We start from the raw sequence: 27,594 nt of genomic DNA, 5'->3' as shown, positions 1-27,594 counted from the left end.
AAAAGTCTCCCACCCTTCATGAGGTACCCATTTTTTAAGATCCAAATAAGCGGACTGTTTTCCCACCCTCTATGAGGTCCTGTGTCCTCTACATGCCACCTTTACTGGGGGTTAATAAGCTCTTGTGGATATCACCTGCTTCATTTTCTGCTTATGCCACATTCTTGTTCGTACTCCATGTTTTACCTCCTAGAACAAGACACTCTCTGATGTATATCAACCCCAAGATGGTCCGTAACCGTTTGCCACCCTCACATGGCACTATAACGCCAAACCGACTTTTGTTAATTGGAAGATTGATAGAATGGAGTCCAACATAATGCAGAATTGGAAGTAACTTAATATTGAAAGTAGTTATCATGGTTCCAAGTATTTTCTTTTTGTTTCCTAAAAAGAACATTTCTTGTTGATTGTATCCTTCCTTAGGTTTCAACTGACTACCATATTCATATATTCACCTAGGGAGGCCTCTCTTTTTATATCATTTTTCCCTTTACTATTTTCAGGCTCATTAAACCTTATCTCTCAAAAAAAAAAGCGGTGAACGACTCTATAAATCCTCTTATTTCATTATACCTTTCTTTTTCTCCACTCTCCCAACTAGACTATACCAGGAGTGTCACTTTCATAACCAAAATGAATTTTTAAAGGATCAGGGAAGTTTCCTAAAGAATTTTTTTTTTCTGGAGAGGGCATTCTGCCCCTCCCCTAGAAGGCAAAAGAAAGTGGCTGCCATTTGTTTTGTTTTGATAGCAAACTTTCCTTCTTGTTACATTTGTGTTTTTAATACTATGTATTTGCACACAGTGGTTATAAAAGATTCCAGAATTTTAAAAAAATGAGGTCTAAAATTCTTGACTTTCCAGAATTGGGGAAAAACAAAATACCCCGAAGACTCTTACATTCCTCTGAAAGCAGACCAAAGTCCGACTAAATGTAGCTGACTGTGAGCTGTTCTTTACCCAGCAAACTTCCTTAATGTGTATGTATTTTAATTCCATTACATGACATTATCCAGTCTTCAAGATGAAATATTAAGATGTTTATGGAAGAGTTCTCTGCCACTTACACACAGGAAGAAAAGCTTCAGGCGGTGGCTGTTCTTTCTGTCCCCTCAAGTTTATACATTACAGACCTTATTTGCATGCACCAAAACTAAACATCTTGCCAGGGGATACAGATCCCTGTGTGCCCTGCTAAAGAGGTGGCATGTGATGCTTGAAATGTTTGAGATGACAAATAGCCCAGCAGGTCTGGCCTCTTCCTCTCCTGCCCTGGGCTGCTGGCAATCTATTTCAAATTGTGTGTGCATTGTAGGGTGAAGCCAAGAAGTGCCAGCCTCACCCCAAGCAGTGTCCTATTGGATATGGGATTAAGTGAGAGTCTCTGGGGACTAGCCAGAGAATAAAAGAGCATATCATCACCAGAGGCAGGAGCAGCTCACCAGAAGGAACCTCTATGCTCTGCATTTCTTTCAAATGTTTATGTTGTCCTATGGAATCCTGTCAAATGTTTTCAAGTGGAAAAATGCACCCACCATGATTCTTTAAATGAATAGTTCCCCCATCCATGGGGGCATCATTTGAATGCCTAGAAGAAAATCTGCAGTTTGAACTATCTTGAGGTGAAGCTAGCCTTGCCATTTTTGTTTATAGCTCAAATAGTACTTTCCACTGCAAAAATGTCACTGCTCTGATGCGTGCGGAACAGAGTGCTCTGCGTGTATTAATCATGGTGCCGTCTGCATGGGTGGATATTGTTGGAGGCAGAGATAACAACCTGGGCCCCATGATGCTGGCTCCAGGAAAATGTTGGCAGAGCTCACAAGCTGATTATTTTTTCACTGTAAGGCTTAGGTATTACAAATGTGTGATCTGAATTTTGTAGCATTTTTCTTCACCTTTGAAATTACTCTTTTCTGTATCTATCTATTATCACTTTCCCAGGGTTTCCAATGAGCTTGTTAAGAACTAAGATCAGCCTGCCTATTAATACTCAGGCCTGATTTTTCTTTACCCATAATATCTAGCAGTGTCACAACGGAGCTTAAAAAAGTCACTGTATATAGCCCACGGGTATTCAGGATTCTGGGGGATACCTGTTAGACGTCCCTGGAAATATAATTGGATTGTACCCATTGGGGATTGCCTTCTCCTCCTTTCAGAGGCACCCCATTAAGATGGAACACAATACGACAAAATTTACAGCCCTCCTAGCCTCCCACCTTCACCACCCCCACCACCCTCACCCAGATTTGAATACAACTCGTTCAACTGAAGGATAAAACTTCAATTAAAAAAAAAAAACACACATGTAAAATGCAAATGATCTCATAACTTTTTTGAAAAAAAATCTATAACAAATAATGAATTGAGGAGTTTAAAATCAAACTGACAGATTGGGGCTATGTAAGCAGCCAGTTCAGATAATTTTATGGAAGGAAAAACTTACATATTTTGCACAACAAAGGAAAAAGAATAGAAATGACCCATTTCCACAAGACTTCAGCGAACATTTTATACACATGACAGTGGATTGTCTATATCCTATAAAATAATGCTAGGAGGACAGGCTAACTCCGTCCTACTTTATTTACTTCACATCAGGAATTTTTAAAAGAATTTCTCCAATTTTTGAAACATACAATAAATTTGACAATGATCATTTATAAAGATACTTGTATTTATTTGTATTTTACCTCCTTAGGATAAGCTTTGCTAGGTGTGTTTGAGATAGGAAACTGAAGACTCTATAAATCAAAAGGATAATTTAAATCAATTTGTGTCTCTCAGTTTTGTACATAAATTAGGCCAGTATCACAAAAATATGAGAGAGCATATGTGGTAAACAGTGTGATTTGCGAAAGCCCTGGATTCTAATCCAGAATCTAATGTTTACTGGGTAATCTTGGGCAAGTTTATGAAAGTTTACCTTTCTGAGTCTCTCTTATTTATTTACAAGCTATGGACAAAATATTTCCCCCTTCCTTCCCCTGGGACTGAGCCAAGAATCCAGTGAGACAGCACGTGTGTGCTAGTCATCTCTGTGCATTCTCCCGGGAACTATCCTTGGTGTTTTGTCATGGCACACCTGCCCCTGTAATTGCTGGGCCTGAGGCAAGAGAACTACTGGGTGAGGTGTCAGAGCCCCAGCAGCAAAGAGTGGTTGCCTCTCAGCAGTAAAAAGAATTGAGCAGCAACAGTGTAAGTTTGAAGAGGAATGTTTTATTAGACAGAAGGAATGCTGCAGCAGAGTGCAGCTTCAGTAAGAGAGGACTGAGGGTGCCAGGTTGGATCTTCCTTAGGGGTATTTGTGGACCTTAATGCAGGAGCTGAAGGGTGATTCGGACCATATTAGTCATATTGGTCATGAGAAATGATTACATTTGTGGATGTTTTGGTGCCTTGATGTCAGCAAATGTTGTGCAAGGGATTTCAACATGCTTGCATTCCAGAAATGTACAGAAATTCTAGAAGTCTAATTACTTCTGAATTCCTCACATAAGGAGATTTCCCTCCAGATGATCTGCTTGGTGGCCACCAGGTGATCTTTGCTCTCCTCGAGAACCAGTGTAGGTCCCCTTTTCTTTCTACCTTCATCACAGTCCCTCCAGCATTGCAAGGGGCCTCATACATGTGCACTGGGGCCATCGATACACACATCAAAGCCCCAGGAATCCTTTGAACACTCCTCAGGCCTTGGAGTCTACACACCAATGATGCAATCTGGTCCCCTCCTCCAGCGATCTGATCTGGGCAGAGTTAGGTCAGAGAATTATGGCATCCCAGGTACTCAGTGCATGGTCTAGGAAAGGTGTGGACTCCATAGACAGACACCTGGGCCCTCCTCACCTTCTGTGAAAGTGATGTGTGTGAAAGAGAGCGAGAGAAGATCCTCTAAAGTACAGTGCCTGGCTGGGGAATAGTCTCGCGCCTACAATTTTTGGAACTGTTTTAAAGTTTAAAATTAACTCTAAGTAATATTAAAGCTCTTAATTCTTTCCTTTAGGTTTTATTCCAAGTGTATTTAGCATTGAATATTATTTTTGTTGTTGGCTTGTGTATGCTTTCAGCTACAAGTACAAAAACTTGAACTTATACCCAAAAAGGTTAAATAACACATAACAAGAAATCCTGAGGTAGGGTGGTCCCATGCTACATTAATTCAGAGGCTTGGTGACTTCATCCTTGGGGTGTGTTCCCCTCAGTCATTCTTGGAGTAACTTGGTTTTGTCCTCATGTCCCAGGCATCATGCCCAGATGTGACAACATGCAGTGAAAGAAAAGGAGATGGTTTTTCCCGTGCGTCTCCTTTTATTGGCAAGAAAAATCTTTTAATGAAGTTCTTCAGCAGAATTCATCTCACCTATAACTGGATGTGATGGCACATGCCTGTAATTCCAGCTACTTGGGAGGCTGAGGCAGGAAGATCACTTGAGCCCAGGAATTTTAGTTTAGCCTGTTCAACATAGTGAGACCTCATCTCTAAATAAATAAATGTACATGTCATTAGCCAGAAATATCACATGACCACCTAAACTAAGGGGGATGGGGACCATGATGATTAGTTTACATGTTTTATGCATGTCATGTGAGAAGAGAGTTGGGTACCAGCATAGAAAAAGAGGAGAGAGGACTGTGGACAGGCACTCAATTGTATTTTTCACAGTAAATAAAGCTGGAAAGTTACTGCCCTTCCCTGACAATGCCAAATTCTTAGTCTTGTGCAAATCTTAGCTCTCAGTGACCCCATCTAGTCGGGATCCTCTTTTCAACATTCCTACTCTCCTTCCTGGAGCTCACCTGCACCCACTCCCTGGAGTACCCTACTTCCCACCCTTCTGGTGGGCTGCACTGTGCCAGTGTCTGGCTCGCTTTTTCTGAAGTCAGCAATTCACACTGAGCACCAATAAAAGATTTTTCCAGAAAATAGCTTGTTGCCTTAGGCATTCAGACAACATTTCTCTTCACTGCTAGAGTGTCTCTTCCTCTGTGTCTCCATTATTAGATACAGGCCCATTTCCAGCCCCCACTTGGAGGCCCTATGAGTTGCACCAGTTCACAGCCTCTTCTCTAGGGCCCCTCCCTGAATCTTGACTGTGAATTTCTTGTTTACTTTTTATGCCTATCTTTCTGTCTCTCACATAATAGACACTCAACAAGATGTGCAAGGTTGTTTTCTCCTAAGTGCCCAAGTGGTGGGGAGCCTCTTCTACACCTAAAATGCACTGGACAATTAACAATTTTCCTAGCAAATTCCATTCAACCAAGTTTACGAGGGACAGTCTTTACAAGCTTATAAAGTAGCCTGTAAGGCCTGAAAGCAATAAATCAGTATCCACTCATCTAAGCACACTTTTCTTGTTTTCTTCCTTCTATCCATGAAATATCAGCTTCCCTGAATGTCTAAGGTCCAAACCTTTGTTATGGGTCAATGTGAAGGAAAAGATGAGTGTGACAAGGATGTTTCTAAGATAAAAAAAAGGAAAAAGTTGGGGCTAGCAGGATTAAAAGCTGTAGTGACATCTCAGAGAAGAAAATAAAGCTCACCTCTGGCCTCCACCAGCTTTCTCCACTAGCTAATGAGATGATGATTAAGAACGTGGGGAAAAAGGGCAATGAAATGTCCTTGTTTCCCCCAGATGAAAATCTAGGCAGGACTGTATGTTCATTAGTCACATAAATTGCTATTTAAAGTGAACAAACTCAGACTTCACAAGCATAGATTCTGATTGGACTCATATCATTACCTTTCCTAATGAAATGCTTCCTGTTGTTGCCTTCATACAGAAAATTAACTCTAAATAATATTAAAGCTCTTAATTCAATATAGATTCCACTAATTGATCCTTTAGAAGTAAAACTACCCAGGGAAAATAAGACTATTTTAAATTATTTACCAAAAATTGTGTTGAATCTTTTGAGTGTTTCAGTTGAGAGGATTTCTATATAATTGTAACAATATATGGTAAAGTTTTTGAAGCCTAGATACATATTTTAATGTCATTGTTTCAAATGGGTATCCCAGTTGATGGTTCACAAGTTCTGATGTGCTGCACTACTGGCAAGTCTCCACTTTACTTTTACTGAACTTGACAGGGTAAAATTGTAAAACTCTAATAAAACAAAGTATGTAGTACTCTATAGAAATTGTGCTTTAACTGCACTCCTAATAACAGACTTTATTCTTTTTTCATGGAAAGGAATAACTTTAGATGCTAAAATGCTGAATAATAGAACATATTTATAGGTATATTGAGCAAACTCTCTTAGGAAAGAAGGAATCTAGGTGAGCCCTGCTTTAAAGGAAAAGATATCAATATATATTGATATGTATGTCAATAAATATTCTCATCATGAAAAACAAAGAAAAGCATTGTTTTGACTATTCCTGTGTAACCAAGTATGACAAAACTTAATGATATAAAAATGATATTTTGCTTGCAGTTTTGTGGCTTAGGGATTTGGAAAATTTTGGCAGGGCAGTCTGTCTCAAATCCACACGGCATTTGCTGAAGTGACTGGAGCTGGAAAATCCCCTTCTAAAATGGTTTCTTGTCCCACATATCTGGTCCCTGGGTTGAGATAGCTGGAACACCTGGGAGCTGGTCACGTACTGTTCAGGCAGCTCTCTTTCCATGTGGCCTCCATGTGTGGTTAGCTTGAGCTTCCTTACAGCATGGTGGTCTCAGCGTAGTCTGACTTCTTACCTGGTGTCTGGAGCACATTTTTAAAGACAGGAAGTAGAAGCTGCCCGATTCTCAAGGCCTAAGCCTAGAGATTGGCAAAGCATCATTTCTGCTGTATTCAATTGGGTAAGCAAGTTACTAGGCCTGCAAAGATTCAAGGGGAAGGAAATTAAACTCTAACTCTTAATGTGTTACCATTTTTGTTCTAGCACAGGAGTGAATAAAGATATTATGAAAAGATTTGTCATTTTACAAAATAATTCATTCCAGTTTCTCTCAATATAATAAACACACCAAAGACATTTAGAATATTATATTATTTAAAAGTGACTACTCACACCTAACTTACTAGAAACATGTTCAATGCTAAAAGGAAAGTACAAGTGCTCACATCCCTGCTTTAGTCAGTAGCTGCAGCTTACGCAATTAAGATTAGCATTCCTATTTTGCAAAGCTATTTAAAACCTGGCACTAACTATGTATTTACTATTGCCAGTCTGACTTCAACCTCTAAAGGTCTTCCAAAAATCTTCTCTGCCAAGAAATGACTGCCTCAGAATGAGATCCTGAATATCAAAAGGTTTACTCTAAGATTTAATTCAGCCAGACCAATGTTGGAAATCTGAAAGGGGCTGTTGTTTGTCACGTTAATTATGTGCTTGTCGGGTAGATCTCAGTGGGAAGAAATTTTGTACTTGGGAATTTCCAAGACAACCTAAAACTGTTGTTTCTCATACTGATTTTACTATTTCTTTGCAGAGAGGTCAGCCGCCTGCAAATCTTTGGGCATTCAGTCCTTCTCAGGCTTTCTCCACGCTATGCCGGATGGCAGACCCCAGGTCTGGGGAGTGCAGATGGAGAGTCAGCCCTGCCAAGGCAGATGGCCGACCTCAGAAGCCCAGATCTATCTGTATCGATATGTTTCTGAAGGGCCAGGTTTTGTATCTCAGTACACACTGTCTGGAGCTCACAGTACTCGCTGTGCTCATAATGGCTCTCTTTGCCTAAGTGTCCTAGCAACATATCAGCTAAGCAAATAGAAACAGACAGGAGCAAATGGAGTTTATCTAAACCTGCAGGAGGGCAGAGAGGATTCACAGCCATACAGAGGCTATCCTCAATGTCTGTGGAGGCTGGTGTTTCAACATCAGCATGAATCCAGCCATAAATTATAAAATAAACTCCTCATTCTTTTATACCATTGACCACACAGAAGCTACAGTTTTATGTACCTCTACAGACCAGTTGGTTTTCACATTGGCCCAGTTAAACTTCTCTGTTCCTCCTCTTACAATATAGTACATAAAATCCTCTCACATCCCTGTTTGCATAATTTCTTTTGAAATTATTAAAAGATAGCATTTACCTGTCTAAATGAATAGACCATTGAATCTTGCAAGAGCCAAGCTACTTGTTTAAGATCCTACTACCAATTGTTGAGGAGAACACGTTCTGGCAGGGAGGTCTCTGGTTTCTAGAGCGGCTCTCCCTTTCTCTTCAGACCACATTCGACTATTGATAGTCCACAGCTGCTGGTCACTCCAAAGTGTGAATAGGAATTCAAGCCATAAAGCCTGCATCCTAAAATCATATGATCTTAGCTCATAACTGGGGAGAATTTTGACATGTAAATTTGGTTTTCATCAAACCAATTAGTATTTGAAAAGAGTTAGGACATGAGGATGAGAGAAAGGAAATTCACTAAAATGGGAAGCCCTTTTCCCTTGGAAACAAAAAGAAGGGAAGAGAGGGAGGTGATGTAAATATACCAAAAAACTCCCAAAGTCTCAACTTTATAATATTCATAATAGAAGTCATTGACCCTGAGGATATAAAGAATTATTGTATGCTATTAAGGACTACCTGATACAGAATATTTGTAAAGAGGAGCACCTAACAATGCCCTGTTTGCTGTGTCCCAGGCACCAAGGTGAGAGCATTACAAATATTATTGTGTTATGCACTCAAAACATGGAGAGATTATTATTAAACACATCATTTTATTTAATCTTCACACTGACCCTGTGAAGTAGGTACTTGCATTACCCCCATTTCCAGATAAACACAACTCACCTTAGATTAAATGAGGTACCACAGTGATCAAGTGGCAGAGCTACAAATCGAAGTTCTTCACCACGCTACGAAATTGTCCTTAATCACCACAGCTAATAAGCACAGAAAAGGTAAAAATATCTGGATTCATATTCCAGGTCTGACATTCATTAACTGAAACCTTGTGCATGTGGAAAAAAAGATTCTGAGCCTGCCTTCACCATCAGAAAGTGAAAGTCATTTTCATCTACTTCATAGAGTTACCTGGAAAATTAAATGAACTAATACATTTAAGTGTCAATAGAATGCCCAACTCATAGTAGGTACTGAATAAATATTTACATAATAAAAAGAAAATTTCAAGATCTTTCAAGTATCTTACTCCTGAAACATTGTGGTTAGATAATTAGAAGTTTAAAAATTGTTTCATTCAAACAAATGATTTGATAAACAATAATTGACTAGTTAAAAGGAGCTACAAATCGAAGTTCTCCACCACTCTACAAAATTGTCCTTAATCACCACAGCTAATAAGCACAGAAAAGGTAAAAATACCTGGATTCATATTCCAGGTCTGACATTCATTAACTGGAAACTTGTGCATGTGAAAAAAAAAGATTCTGAGCCTGTCTTCACCATCAGAAAGTGAAAGTCATTTTCATCTACTTCATAGAGTTACCTGGAAAATTAAATGAACTAATATTTAAGTGTCAATAGAATGCCCAACTCATAGTAGGTGCTGAATACTCACCTGATAAAAAGAAAATTTCAAGATCTTTCAAGTATCTTACTCCTGGAACATTGTGGTTAGATAATTAGAAGTTAAAAAATTGTTTCATTCAAACAAATAATTTAATAAACAATAATTGACTAGTTAAAAGACAGTCTGCAGAAATATTTTTTAAAAACAATTTATTCCTGCAACTTTTAAAACCTAGGGACTGATTATATATTCCAAACAAATCTCGTGTACACGCACACACATACGAAAGAGAGAAGAGGTGAGAACACAAAGCACATGTAATGAGAAGATACTCTAGACTTCATTCCATACATAGCTCACAGGCATCCCTCGGTAGGATGAGAAGTTAGTCCATCGAACTCTAAATCCATGTTCCTTTTGTTATATTATGCTGTTTCCCATAGGAAGAGATTGACTAAGAAAATCTTGCATTTAGGTGGATTTTATGTCTCCATATTATCTCATGACAACCAATGAGCAGGATTTTTTGGTGTACCAGCACCCAACACAGCAGTAATTTTGAAATTATTTTAATATATTGATAAAGGCATTTTTTTTTTACTATTATTATCCAATTCCACATCCCACTTTTCTCAAAAATTTTGCATTAAAATAGCTAAACATGGCAATAGTGGTGACCTGGGTTTTAGGTCTGGACTTGAAAATCAACTAGCACTATAACCTAGTCACCCTGTCTGTAAAGGAAGCATTTGAAGCATTTCAAGCTCCTTCCTCTCTGAAATGAACCGAACCGAAACCCTACCACCTTCCACTTTTTCTAGTTAACTCAGAAATATAGCACTACAGATTCTCATTATCCAAAAATATTGCCAGTTTTTTTCCATTAAAATCTAGGTGAAACAAAAGCGATATTAAGCAGTTCATGGCAGTTAGCATTTTATTATCTGGTGGTTATGCTCTTCCCCCCTTTTTAAATAAGTAGCATGTGCACAGTAATTTTCATTGTCATGATTCTATGACTTCTTCATAGTGTGTTTTGCCAAAGAAACATCAGACATAAATGAACATTCTCAGGTATCCTAGCAACAGGATGTGATTAATAATACCTCTCAGAGCAGGGCAGATAAAATGCCTGAAAGTGAACGCAAACTCAGAATTGGCTACTGAGAAATTGGTAGTGCGGTGAGGCAAGTTTCATAAGATACCACGACAGACTTTATTATAAAAAGATGGAAGCAAGTAGAAGAGAGAACATATTTTAGAGAGGAGACGATAGTTGAGCATGAAAATATAGTACATGTGTGTGTATATATATACATACATATATATAGTGTACATATGTGTATAAACATACATGTGCACGCATACACGCGCGCGTGCGCGCGCACACACATACACACATATAATTTCCTTTTCCTGAGAAGTGACATGAGATACTGAGTTATAATACAGATGCCTCTACTCATTATTGGTGAGACAGCATCAAATTGCCATTTATGTGCCTGTGGTTTTAAAAGATCAAAAACAATCACTGTGATTAAGAGACTAATTCCATACTGAAGTATTGAAATGTACTGTAAATTGATATATATGTAATGTTTCTCCATGAAACAATATCCACAACCTCAAGTCTAAAATAGCTTTTAAAAATATTGAGACTCAGTTTACATAGGTAAATAGTCATGAGATACGGAACTTTAGTGTTCAATTAAATAAATTTTCTCATATAAGAAAAAAGTTTTATCTTGCAAATTCAATTTTTATGAGGTTATGGTCTATTTTTATTCATCACAAGTGGATGCCGCATCCAGGTTTAAATGGAAATAAGATGCAAACCATATTTTAATGCTTTGTTTTAAAACTAGAATCTGTGATAAAATAAAGCACAACTAGGACAGAATGTGTGTTCATTATTCTGAAAGCCTTTCTATTATTTTATCACCCTCTTTTCTAATATAATAGTTTTCTTGGTTGTCAGTTGTAATATACATACCTGCTAAAAGTTCTGTTCTTGGTTGTACTTTCACTACATTTTAGCAGCACTAAAATTGACTTCATGTTCTCCAGCATTTCAGAGTGAGTTGGAGTATTTGTGTTGAAGGCACGGTGCTAGACATCAGGAGAGAGAACGATGTGGGACTCTCTACTTGTCCTGAAGGAAGCCACCATCCAGTCAGTCAAACAAACACACAACTAATTGTGAACCAAAATAAGAATTAGTTCTATGGCAAAGGCATAAATGAAAGGCTACAGGAGCATAGAAGAAGCGTGCTTCATTCTTCAGGGCATGGAGAGTTTGGGGAGTTGGCCCAAAAAAAAGACTTCACAGAAGACTGGCAGCTGAGCTGAGCTCTAAAAGTTGAATAGAGTTTTGATAGGCAGAAGTCATGTGACAGGACATTCTAAGAAGCAGAAACAGCATGAATGGGGAACTGGGGTGGGGATGTAATTCCTGGTATAATAGGTAACTCCTCTGTGTGATGCTTGAGGAGTGGCAGCAGAAGGAAAGTTATGGCCAAATTGTCCAAGGTCATAAATTTTATATTAAGAAATGTAGAGTTTGCTATTTAGGAGTGATTGGATTACAAGAACAGAAAAAAACCAACAAACCAGTTAGGAGCCCATAGAAAATAGATTAACCCCAGGAACAGATAGAAAGTTCATGAACTAGGGTGATGGCAGTGACAAAGAAGATATGTCTCAAAGACCCGATAGAGAGCAATGTATCAGACTGACGGACAGATTAGATGGGAAGAAGGAGCAAAAGAAAGAAGCCTGTGGTTCTTAGGTTTTGTGTTTGGTTGCCTGAGCAGACACCAAGGATGAGCAGTTTTGTAGGGGACTATAATTATTGGCATTGGTTTTCATGGCATCTTCTGCTTCACCCAGAGGGAGTGATCCAAAAGAAAGGAAGATTGAAGCCACAGTTTTTTGTCTTTGTTTTTCGAGATGGGGTCCTGCTTTGTTGTTCAGGTAGAGTGCTGTGGTGCAGTCATAGTTCCCGGTAACCTCAAACTCCTTGGCTCAAATGATCCTCCTGCCTCAGCCTCCCAACTAATTAGGGAGGCGACAGATGTGTGCCACCAGGCCTGGCTAATCTTTTAAAAAACAATTGGAGATGGTGGTCTCATTATGTTGCACAGGCTGGTCTCAAACTGCTGGTCTCAAGTGATCCTCCTGCCTCAGCCTCCCAAAGCACAGAGATTACAAGCGTGAACCACCACACCCAAACTGGAAGCCACAATTTTCTTAAGGATCAACCTCAAAATCACACTCTATTATTCCCGCAAAATGCTTGATTACAGTCAGTCTAAATCACTGGGATTACACGGGACATGAATATCAAGAGAAGATGGAAATCACTGGGGACACCTTGATCACTACACCATGTTATTTATCTCAAATACATACACTTCCAACTTTCAGAATTGGTAACTCATTCTAATATAGGTTAAAGACACTTCAAAAAGATGTTTTTCTTTACGTAATTTACAATTCAAGCCTTGAATACCATTTTTTAAAATTTATGAAAATGTCTGAGGCCTCTAGTATTCGTAAGTGAATAATCAAACAGTAAGCAGTGGCTTGCCCAGTGGAAAACTTAAATGAGGAGGTGCCCTGTCACACTTGGTAATGAATGAGGCCTTTAAATGGATTATTCATGTTATTTATCTGTTGGAATCATTGAAATAAATTGCATCAAACAAGTGCTCTGGAAATCACCAAAATAAATATAACGTGCCATTAATCAAGGTGCCAGTTAAATGAATTGTACACTTTTCGCAGCGACACGAGGGAAGATTGTACATTTTCCACCTTATATTTTAGGATTTTAAAAGACTTGAAGGGCTGTTAGAAAAGCTTGGATACAGTTTACATGTAGCTTCAACGTGTGGCCTAACTTCTCAGTAACTAGCTCCAGCTAAAGAATGTTGATAGATGACAAAAAAGTGGCAGCTGGAAGGATGGCCCTCACTTATCCCAAACCACGGCCCTCACCTCCACCGTGGTGTTCATCGCCCAGGTGCACAGTTTCTTACCTAAGTCTACAAGCATGCTTACGTTTTCCATAGCTTAGCAGAAACCTTGAGTTGGCTTCTGTTCAAGCTATTGCTCCATTTCACTTATTCGACTCATTTGGAGACTGACAAATTTGATAAACAAGAAGCCATGTCCTCAGCTCCACTTCCTCATCACACACTTACTTCCCAGACCGTGGCAGTCTCTCTTGTGTTCTCTGCCCACTCTCTGCTAAAACTACTCTCACAGTCTAGCAACAATCATGTGAACTCTGCAAGCAGTAGCAACATGCTATTGCAAACCCCCATAATTCCCTGCACTTCGTTGAGCTCTCTGGATCTCGGCTGCTTCCGACTTCCCATGGGCCCATATCACAAAACAAAAGCAGCCGTCATGTTATCTTAGTTATTGTCCTCCGCCCACTCCTCTGTGCTGTCTGCCTTTATGCCCCATTCACTCCTTCAGCTTCAGCCATCTTCTTACGATGAACACTTCTTGCATCTGTAATTTCAACTCAGATTTTTTTAATTTATTGAGACTTGCTTTGTGACTGAGTACGTGGTCAATCTTAGAGAATGTTCTGTGCACAGATGAGAAGAATGTGTATTCTGTGGTTGCTGGATGGAATATTCAGTAGATGTCTGTTAGGTCCATTTGGTCAAAAGTTCATTTAAGTCCACAGTTGCTTTGTTAGTTTTCTGCCTCGATAATTTGTCTGATGCTGTCAGTGCCTGTTGGAGTCCCCCCACCATTACTGTGTGGCTGTATCTCTTTTCTTAGATTTAGTAGTATTTGTTTTATAAGCCTGGATGCTCCAATGTCAGAGGCATATATATTAGGATAGTTAAATTTTCTGACCTCTTACAAGCTCCTTGTCCCCATAGTACTTCAAAGTCAGTCAGTCTAACACTGAACTTGTTATTCCCAGTCCCATCGCATTCTATAATACCATTTCCCCAACTTGCGTCTCTGTGCCCAAAGTCACCTAGCTAACCATTCATCTTGACTTCTCCTCCTTCCTGGCAACTCACATTTTATAAATCGCTGGGCCCTATTATTTTGGCCTCCCCACTGTCTCTTGCATCCACTACTTCCCTCCCCTCCATTCCCACTGCCATGACTCAGTCCCCACATTCATTACCTTGTGCCTAACCTCTAGGATAGTCCTCCTCCTATGCACTGCTGTAAGTGTACAAGGTCTTCTTGCACAAATACCCTGTCCATTTAGCCCATACTGTTTTCTTTGCCAAGAGTCAGCCATTTCTCTATTTCAAATTTCTCAAATCCCATTTGTATCTCAAGGTCAAAATCAAATACCACTTTCTCCATAACTTCATGAGCACCCCCTCCTTTCTTAAAATAACTGCTTCATCATCTCATATCTTTAAACATTCTACATCGTTTGAGGCACATCTCACTTCATGTTATATTGTCTGTCCTTTCTATTTTTTCAAGTGGGTTGTAAGAAGGCATCGTCTTATTTAGCTGTTTTCCCCATAGCGCTTTCTATGGGGATTTGCCCTTTGTAGGTTTATTGTTGAGTAAATGACCCTTACTAACAAGATTTTTAAAATCCAACAGCACATTTAATGCATAGTTATTTATTTTTTACTTTCATAAATTGGTTTGCAAGCAGTTCTCATGCCTGTCAGCTGAGCCCAGTCATCTCCAGGAGCACATTGGACATGGCTGAAGTAGTGGTTGTGTTTAGAAATTGCTGTAAACTGGACTTTCATCTTATTTTCATCATATTCTCATGATTCCATGCTGTAACTTATCTGCCACTTCTCATTTCAGGGACAGTGGAGAAGAGAAGAGAACAAAAAGTAACTTCAGGTAAGATTTTTTCTAATGGGCTCCAGCTTTATTTCCTGATTTTATTTCCACCTTTAAAATGTTTTTAATTTATTATTCAAAAATTCACACTAAAATTCATAGTTTATGGTTTTTGAACTGGTCGATATTAATTTAATTAAAATAAATTCATACATTTAGTTTTTTCACTTTCACATCAGTTATGTCCTTTTCATTCAATCATTACATTCAGAAGAAAATGAGATGTAATGTTTAATTTTTTCATGATTATCTATTTAAAGGTAAGTCTTGCAAACAACAGTATTAAAATACAGACGTTGTGATGTGATAGTTGATAGTTGACAACCAGTTTACTTTCCCAAGTGACTGTGAATTTCAATATTATTTTCTAAAACCATTTATGTAGTGGATGTTTTTTCAGGACAATATTAACTGAGAAGCATCTTTATATTTTGGAGGAATTTTAAAAATGCCTTCACTTCTAAATTCATGTGGCTTCAGAAGTGAATCACGCTTTGGCAGAGTGCCGTTGCACATAGTAGGGGTCAATATTTGCTAACTAATACAAAATTAAGTTTTTACATTTTCATATTTCCATTACTTGCCTTTTAGCTTAAAGTTGTGAGGTAAGATAGATTTTCATTTACCAAGTCAATCTTTGCATAGGAGCAGTGTTGCAGCCCACAGTGCCCAGAAATTGCCAACAATCATAGAGAATGCTCATTGGCATGTGTACCTATGCCCGCCATCCTTCCCAAGTTTCCACCAACCATTACTCCTGTGATAAGTGAGAGCTACCAATCACTCCCATCCGCTAGCTTCTTTCAGCTTCATTTCTTGTCTGGTAATAAGATATTGTGTGTGTTTCCAAAAAGTCAGTGTAGTCAATAGAAGACAAAGATCCATCTTAATCTAAAAGTGTATAAGCAGCATAAGCTCCTGTCTCTTTTCTCCTTTCTAACCTTAGTGTTCATTTCAGATAAGTGGGTAACTTAATACCTGCATGAATTTCCTGTTAAATATTACTGTTTGCGTTCTCTAGGAATCTCTAGGAATCAGAAAGTGTCTGATTCCCTCACAGGTATGATTACCTTCATTATTGCTCCTTACAGGACACATTATTTGTACAGCTTCTAAAATGCTATTTCCACAATGCTGTAAGTCCTACCTTCTTAGTTAAAGAAAATGCACAGTTTGGAAGAAAGCTAAGTTGGCCAAAGTGTTAAGTCTGATGCCTCATTAGGTTCCCTCCATAGTCATGGCTTCTAAAATCCTGTGTGATCAAGGTGACGCCAAGGTTAGAGACAGAGGCAGGACAAGGACTCAGGTGTCTTCACTCCCTGTCCTTTCGTGCGCCCCCACCATACTAACCTTTCTTTTCAAAACAACGTGCTAGTCATTTTAATGCTTTGTTCAGTTACTTGCTTAATAAAACACTTTTCAACAAATGGAAAATCTTTAAGGCAACAGCATCTTTGATAGGGAACACAGGTCACTAGTTATGAGAAAACCCCCTTTACTAGTGGAATTTTTACAAATTTGCCCTATCTGATTTATAGCTTGTCAATTGCCTGATTTCTATGAGAGGGTGAGGTTAAGGAGAACTAATGGATAGAGCCCATATTCTAGGGGAATGTTAGGGGGCTCCTAATCATTTCAAAGGACAACAAATCATGCCCTCAGGTAATCTAAATTTGTAACAATAGTCTGAGTTTTTAAGATTGGAACATACTGTTTGCTCCTATAGTCATAAATACTACAATCAGTCTGTGGTGCTGGCCTGAATGTAGACTTCTTTAGATAAAGTATGTGGCTAAGATACCGAAAACATCATGGACTCTCCTATTTCTGATTTCCTGCTTGGATTTTTTTACATCTTTGTTCATTTTCCTCAGATTCTATATCCTGCCTCCTCAGTTACTATATACCCCGCACCCTCTTGTTTACAGCTGAGTTTATCTGCCAGCTAAGAAAGATGAGTATTAGGTTCTGGACCCTTTCAATCTACCCTATCTTATTGCACTAAATGTATAATAATTGAAACAAAAAAAAAATTAGAAAATATTTTAGACAGAATATTCCTATTAAAACCGGGACCTACCAAGACCCTCATTTTTTGGTTGGATAACGTTAATTCTTTGTTTAAAGAGTCTTGCACTAAGATGAAAGTTACACAGAAGCAACTTTTTGTTCAGGATAAGAAATAACTTCATAACAAGGAAACGTCTCAGGCACTGGAAAGAATGAGATTATGTTTGTAAACATGTGCAGGAGTTGTCATCACTCCTAAAAGAATGATGACAAGATATTCATAAAGATTTTAGTTAAATCATTGCTAAAGTTTTTTCTAATGTATCTATGATTCTACTGCCATTTTCACTTAATTGAAATGGCTCTACCATGTATAATGGTCGTCAACAAAACTTAAGTAGCTTTCATTTCATTACATAACTGAGTGAATCATGTTCCAAAGATTACACTAATTTAGTTTGGACTGAGTTTCTCAGTAAAGCATCTAGCTGATGGTGTTAAGACTGTGGAATTAAACTGTCCTGTAGTTTATTTAGTGACTTCTATTTAGAGTCTGTCTACAGTGATTGCAATCCTGGCTATTGATTCATGTGTAATGCTATTTTTCATAAGCCAGAAATAACTCACGAGATAATATGTATAACTTGGTATCATTCATTGTCATTTTTGAAAACCCGTTCAAATTATATGCCCCTTGACACTAAACTTGGAAGTCTATGTCATATTCATACAATATGGTTAGAAACATCAAAACTAAATTTGGTGATTTGGCTTGGTAAAGAATATTATAAAATATATGGTGATATAATGATAAATGGACAAATATGAGGAGGCAAATACCTGATGTCATCAATTTTCTATTTTCCTTTGATTCTCTTTACCAGGAAAATTTTTTTTTTTTTTTTTTGAGACGGAGTCTCACTCTGTCACTCAGGCTAGAGCGCAGTGGCCGGATCTCAGCTCACTGCAAGCTCCGCCTCCCGGGTTCACGCCATTCTACCAGGAAAATTTTTTAAAAGCTCAGCTATTTCATAGATTTTACGTAAAAACTTCATTGTTTGAAGTACCTTTATCTCATCAGAAGAAAGACCTCTTTGTGGGCCATGGAATTCTCAATATTAGAAAGCAACACAGCATAAAATTCAAAGATGAATTCTTGTGAAGAAAAGTGGATTATAAATTATTGTTAGGATGCTTACTCACAGAAACTATGGGAATACCATCTGTTAAATCTATATTCCAACATTTCCAAGAAGAAGAACCCTTTCAAATTCAGTTAAGTATAATGGAAAGAATAGCCCTAGTGGACCAGAGAATGGAGAAATCAATTGCGTACTTTTCGCTTATGACATTAGAGCATCCCTAAAGTTAGAAATGGTTTGTTCATTTGCATAATTTGCAAAAAGCTACAGTGGTTTTTTTTTGTTTGTTTGTTTGTTTTGGTCAACTCAAAAGGCGAAATTTATTATTGGAAATTTGGCAAATATAGAACATCTGCTTTGCAAGCTCAGTCCCTTGCTGCTTACTTTTTGAATGTGTTCCTTCTTGGAAATGTTCTACAACAACAATGGCAACTCCATTTTAAAACTTTTTAACACACATTTAACACGCAGTCATTCAGGAAAAAAAAATAAGTACATACTGAATAAAATCTTCCATCTGTGCATGAATAACATGTTCACTTTATTATATGTCACATTTATTGAATACAAATAATATTTAGCACATTTAGCATGATTTTTCTCTAGGCTATTTCTATTTTTATAGTGTTTTTGCCATAGTTCCTATACACTATCCAAAAAAAAAACTTAAAAATCAAGAGTGAGAAAGACCTATTTTGTCATAGTTTTAATTATTGGTGACCAACACTAAACATATGAAGTTAGCAGGTAGAAGACATTGTGACAAATACATTTAAGCAAACTATTATCCTTGAAAAGCCCATCATTTTGGACACCGGTATTTTGCAATATCTACACGTTTCATTCTCACTTTGAGAATCATTATTCCAGTTAGAATCAAGCTTAAAATGCTTACCATCCTAACTTGTTCATAGTTTATAAAAGCTATTTTCTTGACAGTACCTCAGGCACCACAAAAGGGGCAGAGAAGGAATCTGAGGTATTTATAAGTTGATACTTTCAATTTGATAAATATTCTAATGGTCCAGGACTTCTGCTTAACATCAGAGATGCAAAGGTGAATAAGATGTGGGATAAATATCCTTAATTCACTCACTTTCAGTTCAGGGAGGAAAGCAAGTACACATGATTACAACACGGTGCCTTTTAAAGAATGATGTACAAGGTGTCATGAGGAATTCAGGGAGGGCTTCCTGGAAGAGGTAAGAATTGAGTCAATCCTTGAAGAAAGAATAAGAGTAGTTGACCAGGTTAAAAAAAGGGAAAAGAGCTTGCTGTCCAAAGGAGTATGTTCATGCACACTAAACAAATCTGAAACACCTAATAGTTTATGAAAGAGACATTGCCAGAGAGATGAAGGTAGTTGGAAAAGGTATGGCCTATTGAGGGAAAGCTTAGTAATTTAATAAGACTGGAGCAGAGTCATAAACAAGAAGTGGGAGATATGGCCAAAATGTAGGCACACGCCAGAATCAACAAGGACCATCTATGCCGTTCCATGGAGTTTGGGCTTTATGCAGTAAGTGCTGAAAATTAATAAAGTACAAGGAATTTCAGAATCCATCTGCATTTTCTAAAAATCTCTCCAGAAAAGAGATTTCTAAAAATCTCAGTGGAAGTATGGATTGGAAGAGAAATTGGCAGGAGGCAAGGAAATCAGGGAGGATATCATTTTAATTACCCAAGAATAACAGGATGAAGGTCTGAGGTATCTTTATTAAGACAGTGACATTAGAGAGGAAGCCGAGGAAATGGAATCCAGATACATTTACAAGATCAAATTGACCTGGTTGGATATGGAAGGTACGGGAGGATAACTCCTAGGTTTCCTGCCTTAGAGAAGAGATGTATACTGCAACCTGTGTAGGGAATACAGGGAGAGAGACAAGTTTGGTAGAGAAAATAATAAATTCAGTCATACCTATGTTGATTGTAATGTGGCATGTGTGATACGGGGGCAGAATTGTGTCAAGAATATCAGATAAGCAGTAGGTTATGGACAATAGAGCCTAGAACTTCAGAGAGATGCAGATTTGCCTTTTAAGTAGTTGGTTCCTGGATAAGAGTTGAAGCCCTTGCTATGAATGATCTCCAAAGAGAGTCAGGAGTGAGAAAAGACACAAGGCAAGGCTGAATCCTTAGAACATCCCCAACATTAACAAAGAACACAGTAAGATAAATCAGAGACCAAGGGCCTATGAAAGAGAAATCAAAGCTGTCCTGTGAGAATCAACAGCATTCTCTGTCTCTGAATCCAAGAAAGAGAGAAAGTTAAAAGGAGGGACTGGTCAAACCTGTCCAGTGCCACAGAGTGAGTAGCACTGAAAACATCTTTTGGAGTTACAGGGAGATATCTGCTCATCACCACAGAGAAATTATGCTGGAGGAATTCCGTAAGTGAAAACCAAGTGACAAGGTGTTGAGGAGCGAGTATAAGACAAACGCAGACTTGTTCTTACAAAGAATATGTGAAGGGAAGGAGAGTGAGAAGGAAGAAGATATAAAAGAGAGAGAGAGAAAGAGAGAGAGAGAGAGAGATTAATCCTTAAGCCATTAAGTTGGGGAATTGATGTTTATTGAACCTGCTATTTTCAGGCTCTGTGCCCAGTATCTTCTACTTGAGCCTTTAAATGAACATGTAAAGTTTGTTTATGGTCAGCATTTTAAGAATTGGAAAGCTGAGATTGGGAAGAGTTAAATTACTTGCTTTAGGCCCCATTTATTAGCTTGTGGAACCAGAAATAAAACCTAGGCCATGGCTTGCTAGAGCCAGCTTATAATATCTGGAAAGCTGTCTGGAGAGACCTGATTGTGCTCCTCTCTTCCCAGCTCTGCATTCAGTGAGGTCATGCAGGTAGCTTAAAAGGTGGGAGTATTTACACTATGGAAATTGGCAAACACTACAAACCAGGGTTCATTCAGTTTTAAACACTGACCAGTGTGCCCCTGGATCTAGGTCTGTATGATAGCAAAGCCTGCCCATTTCCCACTGCCCTGCTATGTGACTTGGTCAAGTTCACTTGGGTTAGCTAGAAGATGGCAGAGTTGAGACTTGAACCCAGACCTGTGATCCACATCTGGCCTAACAGAGACCTCAAGGGATTGCTGAAAAAAGAAGCAAAATATTTCTTCCTAAGATCTTATGCCCAGTGGCCCAGGTTGGTATAAACAAAGTCTCATAGTTTTCCATCCTGTAGTTCAGAACTACTGCTTTTCTGCCTCAGCCTTCCAGGAAATCCATCTCCAGCATGTTTGCTTTTTTAAGCAGCTTTCCTGAAGACCTGGCTCTCTGAACTATGTTAATGAATTCTACTTTTAAAAACAACCAGTTTTCTCTGGGTTCATGGTTTCAGAACAATATTTATTGTTAAATGAAATAAAGTCTCTTAGATGCATTTTCCCATCCACAAAATGGAAGACTTACACTTGGGCTATTCATTAAAAGAAGTCCTACAGACTTTATCTTTAAACAAATTTCATTTTCCAGCCAGTCGAATTTATGATAGAGATTAAATAACAACACAGCTGTGCTACATTATTTTTAAAATACCTTAAATTTTACTGTATAACACTGCATTTAAAGGAGTGTGTGTATGCAAACTAGAGAAATCTGAAATGATAAGTAGCTAATGAAGGAGAAATTGCCATGTCACACCACATTGTCAAAGTACAGATATGAACACATCTACCTGAAATTCTCTCCACATATTTGATGTTTAATTTGGATTGGTCTTCTATTACACCGAACAGGATTTATTTGCACACAGTTGAGATTTGAAATATGTTTTCTTTAGGTGGCAGGGGAGAAATATTATCTTCAGCTGCATCACAATAAATTTCACAGGGTACCTCCTTGTATAACTGAAAAAGAGAAACTTTTATCTGTGTTAATTCTTTCACAAACAACATGTATGTTTTTCTTTCACCCAGAAGAGGAAATGGAGAATAATTTCTTAATTTGTGTTAGCCAAAGATTACTTTAGGCTTTCATCTTCAATTAAATATAGTATTACAAAAACAAGTCACAAAGAATTCCCAACTGAAATAGAAAGTAACTCAAATAAAAATGAACACTCAAGAGCTAGATGATAAATCTCATCAAGGCAGCATGAGACGAAGCAGGTCTCGACAAAATTGGGCTCATGCTATTAGGCTCATATGTATGTGTTGAATGATCAACTAATTTATCATGGAAGTTGTATCAAAGGGCAACCTAGGTGTGTGGATCTCTGTATCAGTCAATATAATAATGACAGTGACTACACTCTTATGTGACATGACCTGTAATTGAGCATTCTAGGTAAATGCATATTTTGACTAGCTGAAAGTGTCATTTATATAAACAAAGAATTACAAATGCACACAGAAATAGAATATCAGAGATCCTCAGCCTGGCTTGTGAAAGTAGTGTTAAGTCATACCTGATTTTCCCACAGGGAAAAAAAATGAGGTGGTTATTTCTAGCCAGGAAACAGATGCCTAACTTGTTCTTTTAAATAGAAATGAGCACAAACATTTTAATCAACTGTAAATGATATACTTGTATACTGTGCAACTTAAAACCTTCTAAAGTGTATGTCACTTGAGTCATGCAGTACAGAAATCAGTCATATACATTGTCCCATTATTTAACTGAAAATCCCCAGATAAGAGCATTTGTAGGACAACAGAGAAGCCATGAAACTCTAAAGAAACATGAAATGCCTCAAGTCCACTCACGCTAGAAGTGAGGTTATGACTTGAGTGGCAGTTGGAGGAATTCCAAGAAAGGCTAAGCCTTAGTGGGAAAACAGAGAGACCCACAAAGGGAGGTACCTGTTGTGGGGGACACCAAAACCAGGAGTCCCTTTCAGAAGCAGCTGAGTGATCTGATTAATTAATTCACACTGAAGAGTTATAGGTGACCATGAAGTACTACATTATTGAGTGTAGCTAGCATATTTAAATTTTCTTAGATGTGATCCAGTGTCTTGGCTCCCATTTGGACCATTTAAAGGGTGGGATGATCCTGACTATGCCCCATGCCTTTCTTTAACATCTTTCCATTGTTTGAGTCCCTGGCAAATGTCCGTCTACCCCAGCTTACCTTCATTTCTTTACACATCTTTACTATGACCTAGTTATTAGTATGACTATAAGTCTCTAATACATTTCACACTGCATAGAAATAATCTGTATTTCTCAGTCAGATATAGTCCTTTCCTCCTCCAAAAAGTCCCTGAAATGCAATTTTACCAAGCCTTCTCTCAAAACGAATAGTTCTCTGTTTCACTGATATCCAGAGACAAACAGAACACTACATTCAAAACCTGACTTTATTTAATGCACTTTTATCTTGTTTTCTCTGGCCATTTCTCTTACCTAATCTGCTAGCTTTCTTGCTATTTAAAAATATTCATCCCAGGACATATAGATAAGCAAATATGAACCACATTAAATTTAATATTTTCCCTTGACCTTCATGGTAACTTGAAATGGACTATATCTTTCTGCAGCAATAGGAGCAATATAGTTATATGACTTTTAAAAATTATGTATTTATTTTTTTAAATTATGAAATACACATAAGACTTACCATTTTAATCATGTTTATGTGTTAATAACGTTCAGTGGCATTAAGTACATTCACATTGTTGTGCAACTGTCACCACCACCCATTCACAGAAATCTTTTCAGCTTGCACAACTGAAACTCTGTATTCCTTAAACAGTAACTCCCCATTCTGCCATCCCTCTGTCCCTTGCAAGCACGATTTCACTGTCTGTCTCCATGAATTTGACTACTCTGAGGCCAGGCGCGGTGGTTCACGCCTGTAATCCCAGCACTTTTGGAGGCTGACGCGGGCGCCTCATGGGGTCAGGAGATGGGGACCATCCTGGCTACCACAGTGAAACCCTGTCTCTATTAAAAATACAAAAATTAACCAGGCGTGTGGTCGGCGCCTGTAATCCCAGATGCTTGGGAGGCTGAGGAGGGAGAATGGCGTGAACTCAGGAGGCGGAGCTTGCAGTTAGTCGAGATCGCGCCACCGCACTCCAGCCTGGGCGACAGAGCGAGACTCTGTCTCAAAAAAAAAAAAAAATTGACTACTCTGGGTACTTTATATAAGTAGAGTCATATAATATTTCTGTTTTTGTGGCTAGTTAATTTCATAACGTCAAATTTCAGCCATGTTGTAGTATGTGTCAGAATTTCCCTCCTTTTTAAGGCTGATTCCATTGTCTGTATATATTGCATTTTATTTATCCATTCATCCAACAATGGGCCCTTGGGTTACTTCCACCTCTTGGCTATGAACATGGTGTACAACATGGGTGTACAAATATATCTCTTCAGACCCTGCTTTCCATTTTTTTGGTATATACCCCAGAAATAGAATTGCTGAATCATGTGGTACCTTACAAGGTTTTAACTTAGGCAGAAAGAACAAGTAAGTTTGTAAGACTCTCCAGATTTCATAATTATTTACTTGTTGGTGTGTTTTCTGTTGTTGCTGTTGTTTTTTACTCTCTTGCTTTCTTCTAGATAAGTAGTATCCAATAAAAATGCAATGTAAGCCATATATATAAATTACATTTTGAGTAGCTACATTTCAAAAAGTAAAATGTAATAGGAGAAATTAATTTAATGATACATTATTTAAGCCAGGATATTGAAAGTATTGTTGCAGCATGCTATCAATAGAAGAAATTATTCATTAGATGCTAGAAATGATAGATATGCTGAACGTGTGTATTATAATAGAAAATAGTAGATTACATGATGCAATCACTGAAGAGAAAGGTAGTCTATGAAAACAATAAAGTTACGGTTAATAAAAGAAACACTTTACACTACTTCAGATTTTAAAGTAACATTTTAATTAATTAAAATAAAATTTCAATTTTTGAGCTGTTCTAGTCACATAGCAAGTTCTCAACAGCCATGTGTGGCCAGCAGCTACCATAGTGGACACTGCAGAGCTGAACCCCTCACTGGAAGTTCTCTTTATTTTTTGAGACTGAGTCTAGCTTTATTGCCCAGACTGCAGCACGATCTTGGCTCACTGCAACCTCCAACTCCCAGGTTCAAGCGATTCTCCTGCTTCAGCCTCCCAAGCAGCTGGGATTACAGGTGCATGCCACCACATCCAGCTAATTTTTGTATTTTTAGTAGAGACAGGGTTTCACCATGTTGGCCAGGCTCGTCTCAAACTCCTGACTTCAAGTCTTCCGCCCACCTCAGCCTCCCAAAGTGCTGGGATTACAGGCGTGAGCCACCACGCCTGGACAGAAAGTTATCTTCTTTATTTAACCCAGTGCAAATGTACAAAATATTTTTTAAAGTAAGATATGAATTCATTTTTAAAATTTAATTTACTTTTCTAGTGCTTATCTAAAACACAAGAATAAATAATTCTTGTCATTTTAATAAGAAAGAATAAAAAGAGAGATAATCAGTTTTTTAAGTATAACCCCATAGCAGAAGTCTTTAAATAACAGCTTCCCAACATATGTGTGTTAGGTCCTGGTTTCACATTAAAGTACCAGTAATGCCCTATTCTTGGCGTCCTAATTATAGTTGTACTGTTTGAATTTCAGTGAACTTCTCAAGAAACATTTAGTATATATACTTGGCAGCAATGCTTTCTTATCTGAATGGCTTGAGAATTGGCAGTAGTCAAAGACCTTGAGAGCTTGTAAAAATTTGAAGAAAAAAAAAACTTAATTAAATGACCTGAAAGATGGATTTAATCATCTCTTGTTTTTAAGTAACATATTATTATTATTATTGTTAGTGGCAAAAATAAGCCAACAGGTGCCTCCGATCAGCTTGCATTGTTTGTCTTTTTTGTTTTGTTTTATTTTTGAGACAGGGTCTCACGCTGCACTCAGTTGCTCAGGCTGGAATCCAGTGGCACAATCACAGCTTACTGCAGCTGAGATGTCTTGGGCTCAAGTAATCCTCTTGCCTCAGCCTCCCGAGTAGCAAGGACACACAGGCATGCGTCACCACACCCAGCTATTTTTATTATTATTATTATTATTTAGTAGAGACGAGGTCTCACTATGTTGCCCGGGATGGTCTTGAACTCCTGGGCTCCAGCAATCCTCCTGCCTCGGCCTCCCAAAGTGCTGAGATTACAGGCGTGAGCCACCATGCCCAGGCATTTGTTTGTCTTTTCGGAGACCACTGAGTTGTGTCCAGTATGAACACAACAGGATCTAGTTCAGTGTAAGCTGGGCATCATACCCTTTCCACTAGTAAATTATCAAATTCATTATTATTACTCATGAGAAAATGTCAAAGGAAGATCTCTTTTCTGGGTGCAAAGTAACAGGTTTGGATATGAAGATGGCAGATATGAGGGACCACTCAGTTCATATTGCTGAAAAAAATGTAAACGCCAAGGCTAAGATGTGAACAATTGAGATTTTTAAAAACCATGTGACTTCAGAATTTGTATAAGCAATATACTGCATGACACAATAATCAATACTCATTGATGAAGGACCTCTCTAAATGACACAAAACAAATGTGTCCAATAAGCACGTAGATGTTTTTCACAGCAGTGGTGTAAGAAGACTTGAAGACAAAATTTAGTTCAGAGCGTTTTCAACCAACAAAAAAATAGCCGCTGTTTAGCAACTCCCCACTTCCCCCTTCCTGTAGCCCCTGATAAGTTGTAGAGATCCACTGGACAGCATCATACCTACAGTTCACGATACTGTATCATACATATAAAGTCTGTTTAAAGGATGGTTCTCATGTTGTGTCCTTACCATAAAATAAAATTTTTAAAAATAGTCTCTTTCTATGTAGCAGGAGCGATTGGCTCATTGTAGGTATAAGCACACTAAAAAGGTAACCAAAATGTCAAAAACCATGTTGTGGCCCAGTTCTTGGTCCCAGGCACTTAGAGATTTAGAATATACTAGTCTTAGGCAGACAGGAAGTTTTCATGTTGCTTGGCTTTGCCTGAAGTAGGGAGAAATATGATCTTAAGGAATGAAGCTTTTCAGCTTTTCAGTGTGTTTGAAAATTATCTTAACAAAATGTTGGAAAACAAAAACAAAACAAAACACAGCACCCGTGCCTCTGTATTTCCTTCTATAGAAACCGTGTAATGTATTTCTAGGTTACACTATTTAACTCTAGGTTA

At 38.1% G+C, this 27,594-nt stretch overlaps 1 protein-coding gene and 1 long non-coding RNA gene across 3 annotated transcripts in view; one reads left to right on the top strand and one right to left on the bottom strand.

The window, feature by feature from the left end:
* LOC105509798 overlaps positions 1-27,594 on the bottom strand; it is a 342,021-nt gene that overhangs the window by 121,591 nt on the left and 192,836 nt on the right. The gene's annotated exons all lie outside the window — the stretch shown is intronic.
* CHST9 (carbohydrate (N-acetylgalactosamine 4-0) sulfotransferase 9) overlaps positions 1-27,594 on the top strand; it is a 278,761-nt gene that overhangs the window by 114,279 nt on the left and 136,888 nt on the right. For both annotated transcript variants that reach the window (XM_011939293.1, XM_011939292.1), the window contains exon 3: positions 15,261-15,299. In XM_011939293.1, the coding sequence (XP_011794683.1) occupies positions 15,261-15,299 (39 nt within the window). The remainder of the gene's footprint in view (positions 1-15,260; positions 15,300-27,594) is intronic.

The sequence above is a fragment of the Colobus angolensis genome, unplaced genomic scaffold (assembly GCF_000951035.1).
Source record: "Colobus angolensis palliatus isolate OR3802 unplaced genomic scaffold, Cang.pa_1.0 Scaffold18, whole genome shotgun sequence".
In the NCBI taxonomy this organism is placed as follows: Eukaryota; Metazoa; Chordata; class Mammalia; order Primates; family Cercopithecidae; genus Colobus; species Colobus angolensis.
This window is presented reverse-complemented; position numbering and strand designations above follow the sequence as displayed.